Source organism: Gambusia affinis, linkage group LG03 (assembly GCF_019740435.1).
Source record: "Gambusia affinis linkage group LG03, SWU_Gaff_1.0, whole genome shotgun sequence".
Lineage (NCBI taxonomy): Eukaryota > Metazoa > Chordata > Actinopteri > Cyprinodontiformes > Poeciliidae > Gambusia > Gambusia affinis.
This window is the reverse complement of record NC_057870.1, coordinates 26,418,796-26,434,246: the sequence shown is the minus strand read 5'-3', so window position 1 is coordinate 26,434,246 and position 15,451 is coordinate 26,418,796. Positions and strand designations below refer to the sequence as shown.

Genomic DNA, 15,451 nt, shown 5'->3' with positions numbered 1-15,451 from the left:
ATTTATTGTTTTGAGTCAATCAATCTGAAAAAGTATTCCTTTCATTGGCAGATTATTTCACTTATAACAAGCAATTTTTCTGATGTTATAAGTGAAATAATTTCCCAGTGGAAACTGCACTCTTTCATCAATATTAAGTTAATTAATTTTACTTAAGACAAGTTCCTATTTCTGGCTGAAAACTTTCTTGTAAATTAGTTTAGTCTTATTTCAAGTGAGCTAAGATATGTCCACTGGAATTTATGCCAAATGTACTCAGTAAAATGTGTTTTTGCAGTGGAATATCAGAAACATGGTGAATCAATAACAGATGTCGGTTGACTCACCTGGTCTTTCTCTGGTTTGTCAGAGATGTCATTCATGCTGCTGGACGCCAGGTTCTTGTGAGTCGTTGTCGGACTATCTGATGTGACGCAGAAACAGATTCAGTTTTGAATTTGTCAGTTTTTCAGAGCTGAGAATGGAATAAAAATGATGGAGGAGGAGGAGACCCAGGAAAAAGACAGTGGCCCAGAGACATCACCAGAATCTTTACCGCTCCGCTGTAATATCCATGCAAGCCCAAAGCCAGAAATGAAGAAATGCATGTCCAGACTATCCCTGTAGCTGAGAACTTTTTCCGGGAGCAAGCTGATTCATTTTTATGAATATATACACAATAGAAAAATATAAAAGTCGATGTCTTTGGGAACAACATGAAGTTTTTGGCTAGCGGATGTATTAAACCTACAATGCATCAGTTCATACCTACTGATTTTTGGGAATACATCATGCACTGTAATTTGCAATGTTAGTTAAATTTTTTCTTTGTGAATAGGGGACCAAACTTGGTTCCACCCAGGGGATTGCACTGATCCACTTTTTTCACTTCAAATGTCAATATCTGAGGTTTAGTATCGGCCGATACCAATCCGATAAACACGGACATAAGTGTACTGAATTACAAATGTATTTAAGAAACTGACAATAACAGTAGAAATGTAAAAAATAAACTGCAATAAACCTTCTTTCAAATGGTTCAGAAAGTAAAGTTAGGAATTTTAATATAATTTGGATTGGCACCTGACAGACACCTGATCTTTTCAGTATTGGGACTGATACAGATATTAATATCGGATCGGTACATCTATAACCTCATCCAAGATAATTATTGCTAATTCTGCCTGACTTAAAGACCTTACAAAATAACAAAGAATCTAGTTTTTATTGCATGTTAGATCCAAACAGAAGCAGCCCTGATGTTAGTAAAGTTGACATTCCTCACACGTCATTCTCATGGTTTATTAAAATTGTCTTTCCTGCTTATGCAGCGGCTGTTCAGCATCCACTCAGAGTCACTCAGAGCGGATAGCCTCACGCTAACAGGTGAGGCTATCCGCTCAACTTCTCCTCAGACCAAAACGGCCCACTAAGTGCTTTCCTTTGACTGACGCTCTGCTGATTCTCAGTTTCTGACAGCGTGATGCGACCTCTCATCGCAGCTATCGGGGTGGAAACCCTCAGCAGGTAGAAGGATGAGCGGCGCCACTGAAGCTTTTTCATAAATCTGCCCCCTCAGCATTGTGGGTAAAAGCAGGCCTGTCAGTATGATGCAGCCAGCATTAGGAAATCTGCTTTTGAGGTTGACTTTCTATTTGTTGTTCTTAAATTTTACATCAATAATGAGGTAACTGAGCATAAAGACTAAAGGAAAACGTAGAAATGTTTCTGTACAGTGATGCTTCTTTTCTTATTGGGGCCTGCCCATAGCAATGCATAAGGAGAGCAGTGACTGACTTGCGAAGCAAGTCAGTCACTGCCTCCATGCATTGCATGGCAGGCACCTATTGTTCTACACCCAATAGAATGTCTCTTTATTATTATTCTTAACTTCTTCTTCCGTCAACCGGAATGCGGCTCGCACCGCTGCGAGCCCACCCACAAAAGTGGTATCAAAACGTGCGGCTCGATCCCGGGAGGTGTGCTATTATTTTTGGTGGGATTTGGAGTTACCATGGCGACGTAAAAAGCAAAAAACGACCCCAAAATCACTAACGAGCTCACCAGGTGCAAGTCTCGTCGTCAAGGGGATGAGGCAAACCAGTAAATCCTGAAAATACCCTATTTTTGAGGATTTTCTGTGTCGTCATAACTTCATGTAGAAACGGCATTCAAACTTCATTTTGTAGATACGTCCGTAATCTCTTTTAAAGTGAAGACAGCACGTCAATATGTATTATGGTTTGTCCACAACTTCTTTCTAAGCGACCCAAAGTTTTTGATTTTTGGAAAAATCAGAGTGTGAAGGCCGCTCCGCTAGAGTGAGAGTCAGAGTGACATTTTGACCCCAAATCATTTTTTAACTCGCCCTCACGCTCACAAATATTGCATGATTGGTATGAAACTTGGTCATGACATTGATACGCGTGCCTGCTCCGGTCAAATGTTTAAAAAAATTATCTAGCGCTTACAGTTTTCTCTCCAGGTGCTTCAGAGCAAAGTCATGCGCCAGGGCAGCAGACAGATCTCACTGATTCACTTCCATGTATTTCTGAAAAATTTCAGACCTTGGCACACACTTTTTTTTATCTCATCGCTGTTAATACTGTGAGTGAGGTAGAGATATGAATGGCGGGACTATGTGAGACGACAAATAGCCCTCTCATATGCTTCAAACGGTTTTCGAATATGTATTACGGTTCCCGAACGGGAAACAGTTTTTTGCAATGCTTTTTTTAGTCAAACTGGCTGGCTCAAACAGAGAATTGTCTCCCCCTGGATGTCTCACTCACAACTGGCAGAGAGGATTATTTACCATGGCAACGGAACCCAGAGCAGGGAGAGCTGCTAAGGACTACAAATACGCATCACTGTAGTTCTAACTAGTAGTTCAGTTAAAACAGAGGACTGAGCTGGCCTTTAGAACAACTTGCTGCTATGGGCTGTATATAACTAATTTAACCCTGTCACTGTTACACATGGGATGAGTTTGGCCCTTTGAAATTAAGCTTACTGAAAAATTCAAAATAAAAGCCCTTGAAAATTTTTACATCAGGTCATTGCTTTTTTGAGCGTTATATGACTGATTTAATCCAATGACTGTTACACATGGGATGACTTTGACCCTTTCAAATGAAGCTAAATAAAAATTTCAAAATAAAAGCTTTGGCAATTTTTACATCATGTAATTGCTCTTTTTGGCTTTATGTGACTGGTTTATCCAAAGCACTCTTACACATTGGATTAGTGTGGGCATTTAATATGAAGCTTACTGCAAATTTCAAAATAAAAGCCTCAAAATGCCCCTCTGGACAGTGCACCGCCAGAGGCGGTGCAGTGATATCATTCTGCATTATCTGTTTATCCGAGGTTAGGGAACTGCCTTGCGCAGCAAGGCAGTTCATTAGCATTAGCCTTTTAGCTTAAATAAGCTATTTTCTATTTTTCAGACTTATTAGCCATGTTTAGTATACTTAATGGAGTAAGTAAATGACAGTAAACATTCTAATGATACCCCACATGGTACTGAAAGTATTTATGCTTACATTAGCATATTTGTTCATTTTAGCTAATACACTTGCTTTATCATACTGAATGTTGCATGTCCAGCTTACTTAACATTCTTGTGATTCTCCACATGCTATTGATTACATTGCAGCTTTCTTTAGCATCGATGCTAATTCTTAGCATCAGAACGCTGGGTCCAAACCGACGGGCACACTTTGGCAGGCCCCAGTTAAATTTCTTCAGGAATTTTCTAGTTTTTAATAAAATTGTGTGAAGTATTTCTGAACAGTAAGTAACAAGGTCAACTATTACTCTAACTTCACTTCCATTTGGTTAAAATGACTTAGTTCATGTTCAGCATTCTGACTGTAGCTGGACAATAAATCAATAACAATATACCACGATAGATGATATCAGTATATTGATATCACTATTTTGAATATTCACTATTTTGAGTATTTACTGAGCGCCACTCCAGAGCCGCGCTGCGTTCTGGGGGAAGGTTGGTGGAATGAACTAACTCACTCACTCTTTGGTGAGATGCTAGCTTGTTTCACAGATCATCTGTCTTATCCTGTACTGTAATGACACAATGAAAGTTCAACAAATATGTAAAAAAAAAAATGTTTTAATAGAAGTTACAAGCTGCAGCTTTAACCTGACTCCACATGAGATTTTCTGATTAATCCTCCAAACTGATCTGACAGCAGAGAAGATACTTGCTGCTCATAAATACTCCACACAACCTCAGTTCAAACAACATATGGATGTTTTGTTTTTTATTGGGTTTTTTGTCTCTTTGTAAGTCCAATTCACCTTTTTTAACCACTAGGTGTTCTGCATGTTGCAACCGGGTCTTGGGAACTTACTAAGCCAGTCCATACTGGTACTCCTTTGGTTCTGCAAGTCCTCCATGGAGATGTGACCCGACAGGCAGGTCACCGAGTTCTCCAGAGGACTGCGGGCTTTTAGCGGCAGCAGAGGGTTATCAGAACCAGTCCAGGCAAGCAAGAAGAAGGACAGACAGGTGGAAAGGTCGAGATGAAGGACAGTCAACAGACAAACAAAATCAAGACTGTAATCAGATCTGGAGAGAGGGATTAATCCGTGCGTTAAAAGCTGTGCAGAGAAACAGTGAGTTTAGAGGAATGGTGATGTTAAACTGGAGAAACAAGCTGTGGTTTCAACTCTTGTTCTCACAAAGATGCACTTTATCCTCCAAGGCCTTATAACCCATTAATGATTATAACTGAAGGGCTTTATCTTTACTACGATCCAGACTTTGGCAGGATGGCGCAGCCTGTTCTTTCATCATCAAAATGTTTCTCACATCTGATAGGAGCTAATAAATAACTTCACTTTCCGCAGCTTCATGGCTGGTCACAGATTAATTACATCGAGTTACTCAACGTTTTACAATCAAAGCAAACATGTCCATAAAGTCAGTTAGGCCTGTGTGGAAAATCCAGACGCTGATTTCCCCAGTCAGGAGACGGAAACACTGATTTTAATGCAACTGTAATTCTGAAGCAGCGCTGGAAAAACACAAAATCTTAGGAAACCTGAAATAAGACAAAACTGAAGTACAAGAAACTTTCAAGCAACATATAGGAGCTTGTTTTAAGCCAGTAGTTTTTGAATACTGATAAGAAAACTAGTTTCACTGGCAGGTTATTTCACTTAAAACATGGCAAAATGTCTTGTAATAAATGTAATAATCTACCCATAAAACTGGTACTTACATTAATACTAGTGACTTAATACAAGCTCCTACATTTGCTGGAAAGTTACTTGTGAATTAGTTTTGTTAGCACTAGAAACTAAACAAAAATATTTGGTAACATTTTGTATTTTTGAAGTGCCTTTTTGTCTAGTTTCTAGTTGCAAATATCTTAGTACACTTGAAATAAGAAAGTAACGTTTCAGCAAGATGTAAGAGCTTGTTTAAAGACAGTAATTTATTTTTATTGGTAAAAAAAAAAGTATTAGTTTCATCGGCAGATTATTTCATTTATATCATGGGAAAGATGTCTTGCTATAAGTGTATAAATCTGCCAATGTAACTAGAACTTTTTCACAAATATTAAGGAATTATTGACTTAAAACAAGCTCATAATTCTTGCAGAAAAGTTACTTGTAAATTAATTTTGTCTTATTTCAAGTGAACTAAGGCATTTATCTTAGAAGCTAGACCAAAAATACTTGGTAAGATTTTGTGTTTTTGCAGTGTTTTTCTCCTGCTTTCACTCTTTTGTGTACTAAATCATTTCTTATTTACAAATTAATTACTTTTCAGTTGTAAAAAAAAAACTTATTCAGCTTTATTCTTTTATTTTGGCCTTGGGTTTTTTCCACCAGAGCAATAAAATCTTGCATCACTTTGGCTCCTTTGTGTTAAGAGATTAATGCAGACGCCTTGAAATACATTTTAAAGTGCAGTTAGAGAGCTGATACCAAACACAGGAAACAGATCCACAGCACAGTAAACAAGTGTTTGCTGTTTATTTCTTGTATATAGATATATGTATCTTTTTTTTTTTCTTTTTTTTTTTTTTGCCAAACTTTGATTTTTTAAATTATCAAACAAATTTTAATGTTTAATAATTTATTAAGGGAAAAATGTATCTAGACCCACCTGGCCTGAAAAGTCATCTAAACCTAATAGCTGGTTATCGTGTCCTTCAGGCAAAAACTGATGTAAAGAGTTTATAATAACTGACAACGACTCTTTGGGTTGAATTCATTTTTTGTAGGTTAATTATTTATATTTTATCCACATTTAAGCATTTTTGACCATGAGGGAGTGGCCTGTTTTGGGGTTTATGCAACAGCAACTCCATCACATTTAAGTCCAAACTATGACTAGGCTTCTCCAAATCCTCCCAGATTAAACACAAATCTTACCAAGTAAATAATATGTTATTACACTTCAAATTTGACATAGATAATTTACAACTAAGTTTTCAGCAAGATTTAGGAGATTTATTATGTCAATAAATACTTGATATTAATGAGAAAATCTTAGTTCCACTGGCAGATTATTTCACTTATAACAAGAAGTGAAATAATCTGAACTAAAACTTTTTCATCAACTTTAAGGAACTATTTACTTAAAACAAGCTCCTCTATCTTGCTGAAAACAACTTAAAGATTGATTTTGTCTTATTTCAAAAGTACTGAGATATTATCACCAGAAACTAGACCAAAAATATTTGTAAAGATTTGTGTTTTTACAGTGCAGTTGGATTAATTTGTCATTTAGAGACAGAAGTGCAGATCTCTCTTAAGGTGACTAAAGGTTGGACATTCAGGACTTTCCAACCAAGAGCAACAAATAAATTAAATCAAATCAATTACCCCAAGGCAGCACTGCCACTACCATGCTTTATATTTAGTCTGATGTTCTTGTTCTGAAATGATGTGTTAGTTTTATTTATGATCCATATAAACACAACACTGCTCTAAACGCCACTAGAGTCCCGTAGAGCTACAACTAATTATTTGATAAATTTGATTAAAAAACGTCACATTCTACAAATGTTTCATTTAACCACTTAGCCGTTTTGATACAATATTAGAAACACATTAACAGATGCAAATAAAAAAAATAATTAAATTCCTCTTTAAATAAAAAAATAAGAATTTAATTCCCTAAAATGCAACAGCGTAGCCTTTAGTGAACAACTGATCATTTGTTGCAGCTAAGAAATATTTCTAACATCAACATGCTGATCTGGTGATAATCTTTGGGATTAACAGATTAATAATTGGATGGCAAAAAGTGCTCAATCGTAGATTTATATATTTTTTTAACCAGGTGAATGTAAAAGTGCAACTTGATGAATTAGAAGTAGAATATATTGGGTTTTGTCTTATCTTAAATGCAAATGTATATTTTACAGTTTTATTTGCTGCTCTGAATATGTACAGTCCACCAAATAATTAATCAATTACAAAATTAGTTGATAATTACTTTAATGATTGACCTGTAGCGATTAATCCAGTTAATCATTTCTGTCCTAATCGCAGTTCATTCCCACTTAAAATGGGGCAAATATTGTTTCACAAACATCCAGGTTGGTTGGGAAATGCGTCATAAAATAATTTTAATACCTATTTTTTTATTTTCTAGAGTTATTCTTGTCTTGTATTAAATTTGTTTGTTGATCTAAAAAGAGAGCAAACACTTTTTTACTGTGTTGTTTAAACTTTTGTGTTACAATAAATCAGAGAAAAACTCTATGAAATTTTGAGATTAATCCCTGAAATTCGCTAGAAAAATCTCAGAATTTTTTCTATTAATCTCAGAACTGTTTCAGAAAAAACAAAGCAATTTGTTTGAAAATTTTTGAGACTCTCCTCAAAATTTCAGATTTTTTCAAGCAAATTTTTAACTTTTCAAACTAAAAAAATGTCCTTGTTTTTCTTGAAAATTTCTTAAATTAATCTCAAAATGTTTATTTTTTTCTATCTACAGTGGTTCTAATATGGTTTCAGAGTTAGTTGATTCAAAATGTTACAAAAATGAAAATGTTTCAAGGAGTATCCAGTAAATAATGTTCCCCTAATGTGACCAGTTGGGCTCTATTAAGAGTCCCACACAAAACGCTGTCATTTGCAGTTGGGCACTCAAAACTCACAGTACTTCTCGGCACTCAAATCTAAATTAATTTTGTATATTTTCGCAGTCGAATCACAACTTTCCTGTCCTGATTTTCTAGAGTGAAAAGGTGGAAAGACTGCACCAAACTGGCACCACTGTTACCGTTGTCCTGGTTGGAAAACAGCCTACTTGCACTGGAAACCGTTTTCCCAATGTCGGCCAGGGAGCGCAGGTTGGACTTCTTGGTCTGGTGGCGGTGTTTCCGTAGCAACGTGTACATCACCTTGTCCTTCAGGTCTGCTTTCAGCTGGCCGATCTCTATCTGGTTGTCAGTGATCATCTCTGAAAGCAAACAATTGTTGCGTTAAATCTTAGTTTAGATTTTGCTGCAATGCAGAAAACATTTGTATTATTTTTACATTTTATGTAATAAAATTATCTGTCCAAAACACATTTTTTCTGCTAAATTGTTGAAAGAATAGACATGTGAGCTCATCAACAAAGATATTTATTGTTTTTAATCTGTTATTTAAGTTATTCAACCACCAGATTGCTCGGTAACGAGGCCTGGCTCAGCTGGGATTGCTAGGTAACGGGGCCTGGCTCAGCTGGGGTTGCTAGGTAACGGGGCCTGGCTCAGCTGGGGTTGCTAGGTAACGGGGCCTGGCTCAGCTGGGGTTGCTAGGTAACGGGGCCTGGCTCAGCTGGGGTTGCTATGTAAAGGGGCCTGGCTCGGCTGGCGTTGCTAGGTAACGGGGCCTGGCTCAGCTGGGGTTGCTAGGTAATGGGGCCTGGCTCAGCTGGGGTTGCTAGGTAATGGGGCCTGGCTCGGCTGGCGTTGCTAGGTAACGGGGCCGGGCTGGGCTGGGGTTGCTAGGTAACGGCGCAGTGCCCGTAGAATGTGACTTAACAGGAGGTTTTTGAAATGGCTAATTTTCCACAAACCAAAAAACATGAGCTTATTGCCAAAAATGGCTGGTTGAGTATTTTTAAAGCACTTTTTGTTTTTAAAAACAGTAGACATTCAAACTTAAGTAATAAAACATCCAAAATGTAAGTTTGGCATAGCAGATCCTCTATGAGATAATCTGATAAATGGGGCGTCCTTAAGATTATTGGAAGAGGGAAATTGGGATAAAAACTTGGTATTTGCCTCTCATATAAGTTCACCTGCAAATATGCTATAGGTAAGCACAATAAGCAGTTACTGAATATAAGTAATTGCTCTATATTTACCTGATAAATATACAAAATGTACTCTATTAGCATCCTGTTTCATAATATATGATGTACCAAAAGTCCTCCAGCTGTTACAATGTAACAAAAACCCTGAATAATGAACAATGTAGTCGAGACGTCGATCCAAACTACAGCTGAAAGGATCTTCATACTTGTAAAGACTCAATTAGCGACTCCAGAAATGTTCCCATTTAAGAGTCTTGCTGGCAGGATATGGTTCAATCTAAAGGTCTGAACTATTTTTAAAAAAGAAGATCAGAAGCCTCAAAGCTGACAGCAGCCAGCCTCGGGGAAACTCTTCCTGCGGACGGTTAGTACAGTTAATGACCCATCAGTCAAAGCGCCGGTTCTGTTCGGCCTGCGCAGTCAGTTACATCACATTAATCAGTCTGAGTGGGAGCTCTTCCTCCTGCTCCTTCGTGCAGACCGACACAGAGACGTCATAATCTCAGTGCAACTGGAGACAATGAACTGCCCTTAAAGTGGGGAAGTTTTTGTGCCACCATTTTGATTTTAGAAACTACTTTCTGAGTCCAGCTAATGCTCAAACAAACCAAAGACGCCTCAGACTCAGACTACATCACACTGCAGGAACATGATGACCTTTATCAGGCTTTGCGGCGCGGCTCCACGGGTCACATGACCAATTTACTCACCAACAACCTGAGGGAGAGTGGAAGCCTCCATGTCCAGCATGATGGTGCCTTTCTCTATGCAGGTGCGCAGCTCCAGCAGGCTGTGCAAGGACAGCGTCGCCACGTGGGGTTTACTCCAACGCTCTCCTCCTTTCTCCACCTTTTCCTCAAACTTTATCCACCTGCACAGAGAGCAAAGCAGAAAATCAGGCGTCCAATAAACGGAAACACATAAAACTGATTCAGATTATTATATAAAATAAAACATTACAAGATGATGGATGATCTCTACAGGGCCTTTAAGATGTCTTCTGCAGAGGTCATAACAGAAAGGAGCTGTGTTCACTTTGTAAGAAATAAAATTTCACAATTTCTGTGTTTCAATTAAAATCACATGTGAATATGTTTATTTACTCATTAAATCATTACAAATCATGCCGTGCCATCATTTTTTTTCCTACCACTTGCTGCCGTCTTCTCTGTCTAGTAACATCCTATTTAAGACTTTTTAAAGACCTTTATCAATAAAATTTAAAACCTGACAGAAATGTACAAAAGAAAATTGCATATTTGACATCATACTAGTGCCAAACTGTTTGCATGTTTGTCCCTTTAGAAGATCTTTTTTTTAATCAAGCCTGTCAGATAGATTAATAGATATTTTATTGTTTAAATCCAGCAGTGCTTTGATTTCTAAACCTCTCTCTCTTTGCCCCTTTGTCCTTCTGCAGAGGCAGATAGACGGCAGGCTGGACCGGTTCTGAGGTTTTCATTCGGCCCGTTTGGCTGCCAAACTTGCACTTGGCAGACGGACGACTCAACCCAACAGTTGTCCGGGTTTCTATTCTCCTGTTGTCACCCAGTCAACACGCAGAGGCGTTGCACAAGATATTCACTTCTTAATGTGTTTGCAGAATAATATTAAATTACTCTGATTTTACAGGTGATTCTATCAATATTTAAAAGAATGCAAGCAGCAATTATGTGACACGTATTCCTCTCTACCGAGCCATTAATCTCTTTTTTATTTAACTAAGAGTGTAAATTCAGTCCAATTCAATCAAAATGGTCAAAATTGAAACATTTATATTGTTTTTAGTTTTTATTCACATTATTTTTGTCCATTTACTGTGGCTTTAATAGCACACGATGCTGAGACGTTCTGGGTAAAACAGATTTACAGAGAAATTGATTTATTTTCATCTTAAAAGCAAAGTGTAGATTTTTTGAGTTTGTCTACTCTAGTGAACGATTAACCCCAATTCTTTAAATAATAGATTAATCGTTTCATCCCAGTAAAATTGTTCCTACAAACCAAATCACTCATTTTCAGCTCTGAGTGATTTGAAACTTTTATCTGCAGGACACTTGGTCAGAGGTCAGGATAACAAATGGACTCATTTGGTGCCGGAACAGCAGCCCAGGGATCCCGTTTCCCCTGAGACAGTTTCACTCATCCAGTGCTAATGATGCATAAACAATCATCCCTTCTACGTCTTAGCACAATAATCTAACAGGCCACACAAAAGAAAGACCTAAAATTATATTTTCTTAAAGTAAAACTTGCTCAAAACATTGTGAGGAGGATCTTTGATCATTTAGATGTCCAGGACTGCAACTACTGATTATTTTGTGATCATTAATTGATTAACTGGATTTAAAAAATGGCACATATTATTCATTTAATACTCTGTGATCATCTGTGGATAGTTTTTTGGACATAATTTGAACCAGGTGGAGATAAAACTGCTACCTGAGGAGTTCTGGGTGCAACATATTCACAGAGAAAGAAGGATTTTCATCTTAAATGCAACATTTATACATTTTTTGTAAAGTTTTGTCTTAATATCTGTATTGATTGTGTTGCTCTTTTAGCAAATGACCATTTATAAAGTCTGTATGCTCCAGTTAACAATTATTTGATTATTAACTTAGTGACTGACTTTTTCAATAGATTAATCATGATTAATAAAATTTATGATTAATTTGATCAGTCACAATTAATCACGTTTAATTGATTACTGAATTAGTTGACGATTACTTAAAGAATCGATTAATCGTGATTAATTGGCTGAATCGTTTCAGCTCTGATGTGAAGTCAGTGCGAAGGCCTCAGATGTTCCTACCTGGCCGTCTCTTTCCACTCCATCTCCTGCCCGTCCACCTCCAGCAGCTCGTCCAGCTCGGTGAAGAGCTGCGGCGGCGCCGGCCCGTCATCGTCCTCCCCTAAGATGAATCGGATCCTCTCGGCTGCCGGTGAGACTGCGTGAGACGGAAAGATACTGCGGTTCACAGGCTGGCACTGGTTCCCGTTGGGCAGCGGTTTGGACTTCTCGCCCTCTGCTGGACTCTTCACCTCCGGCGGAGGTGGAAGAGGAGGAACTTTAACCTCCTCTGCATCCTCTTCCTTTTCCTCCTTCTCCTCTTGATTATTGTTTTTGGACATCTTTTAATATTTCAGTGACCCCCCCCAACCCGTTGCTGAGATTGACACAAGCCCACCCGAGTCCCAGCGCAGCAGCTAGACCTTCATTAAAGCCCCCGGTGGAAGTGACAGCCGATCTCAGACGCCTTTGCACTTTGCAGAACAGGTAGGAGGGGGCCGATGAGGTTCAGGGGTCCCCTCGGTGGCAGCTAGCCCCCCCCCTCTACGCCTCCCCTTCTCTGTTCAAACAGGCCTTCACTATTGGTCCTGCTGCCTTGGCAAGTGGCCCTGAAACCCTCATTAACAAATAGGAAATGCTGCACAAACTGGCCTATTCTCTCGCTGTGGCTTGCCTTCGCTCCCCTTTGTCTTTTCATTTGAATATTAAGAGTGTTACATAACACAAAGCGAAACACGGTTTCAGCAGGATTTATATACTTTTCAGTGCTTTTCAATGGATATAAATAAACAACATGATCAGACATTGTTCCAATGAGTGAAAACTAAAATTAAAGTTTTAATGATGGACCACCCACTGTGGTTAGATAAAAGCTCAGAGGGACGGGAGAAACTGTACATACAGTTCCAGTCAGCAGCTTGGAAACACTCGCCACGGGAACCATTCATTTGAACAGTTCTTTTTATAGAATAATAATACAACATTAAGCTGCACTGACTGCTTTTGTCAAAATGTAAAGTTGTTTTCTATAAAACTTTCCAATTTTCTGTTTTTATTACGTTTATTTAGCGCCTAAATAAACGTGACACAAATAAACTTTGATTTGATCTGATTGATCAGTTCCTCCAGGATTTCAGAATCTTTTAAAAATTTTTTTACTGTAATCAAAAATCACTGATTTTGTGGTGCTACTTCATAAATATTTGGAAGAAAGTTTGTGATATTTAAACTCCATTAAACCTCTTTGAAAATCTACATTTAGAAGAAAAAGTAATACGAAGACAGATTTTTCACACAAACATTTTTATCCTTGTAATAATTTAAAAAGCTTAATTTTTGTTACTCACCACATCGATCACAGAATATGACTTGGCATTAAGCAAACTAAAAATAAAACTGTAGCTAAAATTTTTATTTCATTTCATTTTGGTTTCAACTTGTATTTTTCTGAATAATAATTTTGTTTACTGGGACTTTGTAATCAGTGAGAATGCATCCATTTTCACTTATAGGGTTTCTGTTTCTCATTATTATTATTATTATTATTATCATGTAATGTTCCGTACATTTTACTACTTTCAACTAATTGTGCTAATTCATATAACAAAACGTTCTGATTCTTCTGGAGATTTCTGCTGTGACTGTTGCTAAAATTCACTATTGTACTTTTTGAAATATTTATGCTTTTGTGCAAATGTTTGCCCCATTGAAATACATTGAAATGCTACAAAATTCCACAAAATTCCTTCAATGTATTTCTCTCTTGCTCTCTGTTTCTGTGTGTCAGCACTCTGCTCATCTACCTTCCTGTAAACGCTTTCTGCTTTTACTGCTTTTACTGGTTTTATTGTCTGCAAAGGTCTTCTGCAAACTTTAATCAATTTTAGCCATTCATATATCAAAATTTTCTGCTTTTTGACCTAATTTGTGCTTTTTTTGCTGTTTTCCTTTCAAATATTTCCGGTTTTGTACTAATTTCTGCTTCTGCTAATTTATGCTATTTCTTTTGCTATGTTTTAGTTTTTCAGATTTTTCAAATATTTCAGGGTCTCTGATTTCTGCAGCAATTATTCTGCTACTATGCATTCTCACGGCTGTTTTGCTAGGAACAGCCATTTTTCTAGTTCATTTCATTTGTTGTTTCTGTTGTTTTGTGTATTTATTTTGGATGTTTAAAATGTTTTCTAGTTCCAGTAAATTAGAATTAGAATTTTAGTTTTATTCATCTTTGAGAATGTCTTCTTGCAATATTATGCTATTGTCATTGTATATTATTGAAAATGGTCTCCAAACAACAATATTATCACAATAACTTCTGGGGCAATTTATCGTCCAGTAAAATTTAATCTAAGAGTGTCAAAAGCAACAGAGCGATACAGAAACAAAAACCTGATGTTGACTCTACAGCCAGTAATAAAATCATTCTCTTCCTTCACTGGTTCTGTGGAATAATTTTACCCAAAAGGGAAACTCGTTTTGTGAAGATAATCCAAACTTTGAGTCCTCTTTTGTAGAAACATTTGATAGAAAAGATTCCAAAAACAACGTGAGAAAACTCTGGTAGCTCTGATCTCTTCTCTAGGCAAAATAACCAAAGTTTAAGAACTTAACTCTCAATTAAGGACATTTTGGGAGCGTCTAGATCACGGATGGGCACTCCTGGTCCTGGAGGGTCGGTGTCCTGCAACTCTTAGATATCTTCCTGATCCAACACGCCTGAATCCAACAGCTGAATCACCTCCTAAGTGCAGTCAGGTTCTCCAGAGTCCTGCTAATGACCTCATTATGTGACTCAGGTGTGTTGAAGTACAGATACATCTAAAAGTTGCAGGAGACCAGCCTTAGAGGCCTGGCGTTGTCTAGAGCCAATGTTGACTGTTGAGCTAATTTATCCATTTAAAAGCGATCTGGATGCACGTTTGGAATGATTTTCAGGTTAGCCCACCACATCTGTGCCTGGCATCCACAGACAGGAATCAGACTGTTTATCAACCCGGTGCAGCGTGACACAACGTCTGCAGGTGATCTCAGGTACACGCTGGTTTCAGTGTCAGCCTACCGTGAATCTGAGCACAGATGTCTGCACAAATTTCACATGGCCTCCTCTAAGTCAACCAAGCAACCGCAGCCAAACACCATCAAGTGCTGGCAATGCTTTGACTTACTTCAAATTATAAAATACAACTCACCTCAATCACTCACATGTGCCAAATTATATCCAGAAAAAACATCTGGTGCTTGAATGTCTTAATAAAAATTTGTAAATTATAACCAACAACTGAAAAATAAAGCCGCCTTGCTCTTCAGTGATGTGTCTGTACCAGGATCTCATTTACATAGTAATTTTATTAAACACTGATGTGGACTGAAGCAAGAACAACAGA

The 15,451-nt window shown here is 37.7% G+C and overlaps 1 protein-coding gene across 10 annotated transcripts in view; it reads right to left on the bottom strand.

The window, feature by feature from the left end:
• slc4a4a (solute carrier family 4 member 4a) overlaps nucleotides 1-15,451 on the bottom strand; it is a 57,761-nt gene that overhangs the window by 22,001 nt on the left and 20,309 nt on the right. For 4 of the 10 annotated variants that reach the window (XM_044112834.1, XM_044112831.1, XM_044112832.1 and 1 more), the window contains 5 exons: nucleotides 12,090-12,225; nucleotides 9,985-10,145; nucleotides 8,252-8,431; nucleotides 4,356-4,451; nucleotides 327-403 (listed from right to left, as the gene is read on the bottom strand). In XM_044112834.1, coding sequence (XP_043968769.1) covers nucleotides 327-403; nucleotides 4,356-4,451; nucleotides 8,252-8,431; nucleotides 9,985-10,145; nucleotides 12,090-12,225 — 650 coding nt within the window. Of the gene's footprint in view, nucleotides 1-326; nucleotides 404-4,355; nucleotides 4,452-8,251; nucleotides 8,432-9,984; nucleotides 10,146-12,089; nucleotides 12,226-14,678; nucleotides 14,764-15,451 lie in introns of those variants that run through there. The other 6 variants (XM_044112839.1, XM_044112833.1, XM_044112837.1 and 3 more) reach the window with 3 other exon arrangements.